We start from the raw sequence: 6,000 nt of genomic DNA, 5'->3' as shown, positions 1-6,000 counted from the left end.
CCAGGCCACAAGGCCGGCCATGGTAGTGAGGCCGCGGCGAGTGGTCGGAGGTAGCCTGGGGAGGGCCGTGGAAAGCCAGTCGAAGAAGCCGGAAGATCCGTCGGGCGGGGGGGGGGGGGGGCGAATAGCTCCCATGCGACGTCGTTGATGTGAACTGTCTCTCATGCGACGTTGTTGGCTGTAATAGCTCTCATGCGACATCTGCGTTGGAAAAAATAGCTCCCATGCGACACACCATTTACGCGGCTAGTTGGCTGTTAGTTAGGCTGAGATTTGGTTAGGACACTGGGGGTTATGTGCTCTGACTGGTGGGGTCCACCTATGGCCACGTAGACAAGAGTCAACCGTCCACGACTCGACCTGGGACTGTGTGACCGTGCTCGACTCGCCCGTGCTGGACTGAGCGAGCGGCGCCGCCGTAAGCATCTTCTCCGGCAGCGGTTTCTTCTCCGCGGTGGTGGAGCTCATTTCTCGGCAGTGGCAGAGCTATTGCGAGGTGAGCCCGAAACCCTAGTCCCACTACCCAGAATTTTGGGGGATCTGTGGCCTCATGCTGCCCTCTGTTTCTTGGCGATTTAGAATCGGGCTCCATTGGATCCGGGGGTTGTTTCTTCTCCGCGGCCCGGTGGTGGAGGGGCGCCTATCTCTGCAGCGACTATTGCGAGTGAGTATTTTCCAAACACTACTCCCATTCCACTGAATTTTGGATAAATGTGTGGCCTCATGCTGCCCCTGTTTCTTGGCATTTTAGAATCTCGATTGGATAGGAGATGGAGCGAGGGCTGGATGAGATGGAGCGAGGAGACAGTGCTTCAAATCGGTAATGCCATCCTCTTTTCTTGGCGATTTAGAATCGAACTCGATTTGGTAGTGACTGCCGCCGCTGCCTGCCCTTGACAAAACAGGGGAGGTTCAATTCTGCCACCACATTCGCAATTATAGTGGAATTTTTTCCCTGTAAAGCCAAGCTCAGTGATGGCAGTGTCAAAAACATTGATAGAGATACCACTGTGAGGTTGGATGTCGAATTTGCAGATGTTGATCCCCAGGAATTGGAGAGCATGAAGGAGAAGGCCGTGGGCAATTTGGTGGAGAGAATTGGGGAGAGTATTGTTTGGGGTCCAGAACAAGAGGTATGTCTGCAACGTTTCGATAACTATAATGGTGAATATGTGAGAATTGAAGATGGAGAATCCATGGTTGCTGAAATTGATCAGCAAGAAGGGTGGGAAAGCAAACAAGTAACATTTTATGCAGAGCTAATTGATCTGCAAACTCATTCCAGAGTTGGTTATGTGCAATCAAAGAGGGCTGCACAGATGGAAGATGATGAGTGGGTTTCACAAAAGAAGATGTTGGCATTGTTGACTGAACCGACTGTAGTAGCTGAAGATACAGGGATTGATGCAGATGGAGAGGAGGGAACCCATGGTGCTAGGAAGATTGTTGTTGACTGGAATGTAGTAGAGTTGAATGAAAAAACAGATTTGGTCATTACACCAATATCTGACATTGATATGGCCGAAATGTTTGGCATTCAAGTTGATGACAAAGATAAGGAGAAGGATGACAGTTCTTTGCCTGCTGAAGGTAACACAGGCCCTAGAAATGCAAATGAGGATGAAGAACAGCTGATGAGAGAGGCTGCAGATGATGTGGATGATGCAGATGATAATGAGCTGGTTTGTTTGTATGACAAAGAGAACCCAGTTATTGAGGTGGGAAAGTTGTGGCCAAGCATGAAGGAGTTTAGGATGTCTTTCAGGACCTATGCAGTGAAAAAAGAGTTTGATGCCAAGACTATGTGGACTGATCGAAAGAAATTTTATGCTCGGTGCAAAGGTTATGATGGTGGTGGCAATCCTTGCAAATGGTACTTGTCTGCCAGACTACAACCTGATGGAAGTACAGTAAGGTTAAATCAAATACCACACCAGCATACATGTATGACCACTTCATAGAGAGTTTCAAAGATGACATCACAGCTTTGGGTTACAGACAAGATTACTCCTATTTTAGCCAAGACTCCAAACACTACTGCAAAGAGGCTTAAAGTTGACTTGGAGAAGCTGTACCCCATCCAGCTGCAATATACCACAGTGTGGAAAGCAAAACAAAGGGCCATGAAATCGTTGTATGGTGACTGGGCAAATACATTTAGGATGTTGTATAGTTTTAAAGCAGAGGTGGAGAAGAGGTCACCTGGGAGTGTGGTGGAGATAGATACAGAGGTAACAGAGGATGGCAAGGTTTTATTCAGCAAGTTTTTTATGTGTTTGAAGCCTTGCATAGATGGATTCAAAGCAGGTTGTCGTCCATATTTGAGCATAGAATCATCTTTTTTGACTGGAAAGTGGAATGGTCAGTTGGCTGCATGCAATGCTCTAGATGGACACAACTGGATGTTCCCAATTGCAATAGGAATGTTTCAATCAGAGACAGAGGCATCATGGATATGGTTCATGATGCAACTAAAAAGATGCATAGGGCCAGTTTCTCCTTTGGCCATCCACACAGATGCATGTAAAGGGTTGGAAAATGCAGTAAAAAATGTTTTCCCCCATGCTGAGCAGAGGGAGTGCTTTGGACATATGTGGATGAATCTGATAAAAAAATTCAGAGGAGATGAATTTGGGCGCATGTGGCCAGCAGCAAGATCCTACACCAGACAGACACATTCCTATCACCTTGGTAAGATATTGTCATCATGTAGTGATAATGAATTTGCTTCATGGTTGAACACCCACCATTCTCTGTTGTGGTATAGATCGGGTTTTAATACTGCCATAAAATGTGATCATATCAATAACAACTTGGCAGAAAGTTTTAACAACAAAGTGAAGGATTTGAAAGACTTGCCTGTGCATGACATGGTGGACCAAATAAGGATCATGATCATGCGTTTGTGGGAGTTGAGAGGAAAAATTGCTAATATTTTGGAAGGGGACAAGCTTCCAGCAGTGGTACAACAGGTGGTCAATAGGAGTAGAAATCTTTCACATCTATCTGTTGAGAAATCTTCCTTGTGGGGTGCTGAAGTTAGAGATACAAAGAGTGGCAAGAGGCATGTGGTAAATACTGAGTTGCATGAGTGCACTTGCCAAGAGTGGCAACACACTGGAAAACCATGTGAGCATGCCATACTTTTTTTGGCATCTAAACCCAGGTTAAATATGCACCCATATTTGCATGAGTATTATTCAGTACAAAAATTCAAAGCTGCATATGCAAGTCCAATTCCTGCACTGACTGACCAATCTCAGTGGCCTGAGGTGGAAATAGAATTTACCTTGTGTCCCCCTGTCACTAGAAGAAAGGCTGGGAGGCCTAAACAGAGCAGATTCAAAGCTTGGTTTGAGAAAGGTGGTTGTAGTAAGAAGGGGAAAAAGGAAAAGGAAAAGAATGATAAGCCCAAAAGGGCTCAAAACGGTAACAAAAATAGGTGCAAGTTGTGTGAGGTACTTGGGCACAGAATTGGTTCATCCAAGTGCATCTACACTCCTCAGAGGCCAAAGTATGTTCATGTTACTATTTTTGCAAGTTTTTGATTTTGCTACTTGTTCTAGTATCTAACCAAGTCAAATGCTTTATTTTTTAGGAGGAAGCGTGCAGAAAAAGCCCCACCTCTTGTTGTTGAACAATGCTGGCCAGTGAAAAAAGCAAGACTCAATGGCTATAGAAGGAAGAGCACTAAGCAGATAATGTTTGGTGACAAAGATATGGAGCTAACTGAAACTGTTACTGCTGAACATGAGCTAAGTGTTTCTGTTTTGGACGATGTGATGCATACTGAATCTGTTTTGCAGACGCTAGGGCAATCTGAAACTGTTGCAGATGAAGCAACTGTTGTGCTGCCATGCGAATCTGCTTTGACAACTGTGTTGCCATGTTTGGAGGTTGTGCTGCCAAGTGTTGAGTTGCAAACTGAAGTAGTTGAACAATTTGTGCCATCTACTCAATCTGCAGAAGTGCAAACTGAAGAAGTGCAAACTGAAGAAGTGGGACATGGTCAGGTGAAAAAGTTGAGGGGGCCTAGTGGAGTTTGCAAGGGGCCAAAAAGCAAGAGCATCAGCATCAACAAACTATGCGCCGTGGAACCAAACGGTGGAAAAAAGCAGAAGAAATCGAGTGGTAGAAAGAAGCAAAAGAAATAGAGTCGAAATCATTCAAATTTGATGTGAAAACTTAAGTTTGTTGTCATTTGATGTGAAAACTTATGTTTGTTGTCATTTGATGTGAAAACTTATGTTCTTTCATGTGAAAACTTATGTGCTATGATGTTGATTTGACTTGAAATAAAATTCAAATTTGAACCGACATTCAAATTTGAACCTATCTCCAATATTTTTTGAGTTCATTTGTTTGTTCTGTGATGTTGCATCGTTTTATGTACTACTATGCACTTTAGTTCATAAATCCAACCCTTTTTGTGAAGTCCAACTCATAGTCACTGAAAATGTTGTACAAACAGGCTTCAAAGTAAGGGAAAACGGCCCCATTTCTAAGCAAGTTCTTTTCGATCTTCTCAAAATCACCCAAAAAGATTTTCTTAGCTTATATTATACCTATATAGGATCAATACGAAGTCTCACCTTTTTTTGAATAAGTATTCATATTATTTAATTTATTTTTGAAAAAACACCCTTTAATACAAAGTCAGCAATAAAACAAGTTTAAAAATTTTAAATGCAAAAATAACTTCAGATCCTCCTTAGTCACTCTAAAATGAAGCTAAGCTGATGTTTTTTGATTTTTTTGCATTTTCAAAACCTCAAACCCTCTTCTCACTCCTTTGAAATCTATGCAACCTCAGTCGAGATAGTCCAATTTGTGAAGGTTTTTTCATGCAAAGATCATTAGATCAAGTTTATCATTTTATATCATAACTATGTAACATAAAAAGGCTATATGCGCAGGTTTTTCATTTTTTAGATTTTTTTTAATTAGTTATACACATTTGAATGTTCGGTCAAACCTTTCAAAACCCCGTTGACTGCCTCAAAACCCCATGTAACCCTAGCGCCAAACGTCCACCGTCGATCTAACCCTAACGCCAAACTGCGGCCGTCGGATAGGACTTCTAGAAGGATTCCGCGGGGGCGATCCGTGGGCTCCAATCTGATTGGCCATCGTTTTTTCTCTCTGACGAACAGATAACGTTGAGCGGGGGAGCATCTAAGTGACCGTTGGGCCGAGCGGATCGGGCCCGGCAAAGCCTGGCGTGCGTGCGCACGGCCGTCGAGAGGGGGGATCGGCTACATGCGAGAGGGTCAATGACATGTGGGCCATCCCTATCCCATGCATGCCATGCAACGTCGCAGCCTAGCTATTCTTTGCTCGTGAACGCCTAGCCATTTGCATGCGGGCTTGCATGCACGCATCGACGCAGAGTACGGCAAGGGCGCAGCGTAGGCACGTCGCATCTAAGCTATTTTAACAAATGCATGTTTGAACGAGACGGACGCGTCGGTGGTGCAGCTCCTTTTTCAGTGTCACGCGTCGGTGATGCCTGTTTCCCACGCGGCGTCACCACCGATGCAAGTGCCCGTGCCTCTTTGGATGCTCTGGCCGCCGTTTTTTCACTTAATGCCCGCAATTACTTATGCCAGTGCGAGCGGAGAAGAGAAAAAGATCGTGAAGGGGCACCGTGTACACATTGACCACGGTTGCAACGCGGCTATAAAAGGGCACCATTTCCTCATCCTCTCACACTCATCTCTCAAGCCTCCTCCCCTTTTTTTCGAGCCAAATCCACCACTCGAGCCACCATGCAGTTCAACGGCCCTACCTACCGTCGCCCTTGCACCGTGCCGGAGAGGCAGTACCCGGCCGGAGTCGTCGTCGAGAACAGCCTGAGGGTGTGGGCCATCTCTAGGTGGAGGGGCCCTAGAGAGTTCGCTCGCTTCTTCCTCCAAGTCGGCTACCGCCACCTCCCTCCGGGCACTCCGCCCATGTTCCACCTCCACGAGCAGTACGATGGCAACGCCGGCCCCAACGGCT

The 6,000-nt window shown here is 45.4% G+C and overlaps 1 protein-coding gene across 1 annotated transcript; it reads left to right on the top strand.

The window, feature by feature from the left end:
* Positions 1–2,162: 2,162 nt before the first annotated feature.
* LOC147981653 (uncharacterized) lies at positions 2,163–4,154 on the top strand. The gene is made up of 2 exons (XM_087516034.1): positions 2,163–3,514; positions 3,599–4,154. Exons 1-2 carry the CDS (start codon positions 2,163–2,165, stop codon positions 4,152–4,154), a joined length of 1,908 nt encoding a protein of 635 aa, XP_087372160.1.
* Positions 4,155–6,000: the final 1,846 nt, after the last annotated feature.

Source organism: Triticum urartu, chromosome 3A (genome assembly GCF_056163025.1).
Source record: "Triticum urartu cultivar PI428250 chromosome 3A, HENAU_Tu73, whole genome shotgun sequence".
NCBI classification, from domain to species: Eukaryota; Viridiplantae; Streptophyta; class Magnoliopsida; order Poales; family Poaceae; genus Triticum; species Triticum urartu.
Note: the sequence above shows the minus strand (reverse complement) of the source record. Positions and strands in the feature narration are given on the sequence as shown.

Bases quoted from the DNA above. Each gene is read 5' to 3' on its own strand.
- LOC147981653 (XM_087516034.1), top strand. From the start codon at position 2,163: ATGTTGTATAGTTTTAAAGCAGAGGTGGAGAAGAGGTCACCTGGGAGT. The intron at 3,515-3,598 runs GTATGTTCATGT...TTTATTTTTTAG, and splicing joins TACACTCCTCAGAGGCCAAA to GAGGAAGCGTGCAGAAAAAG.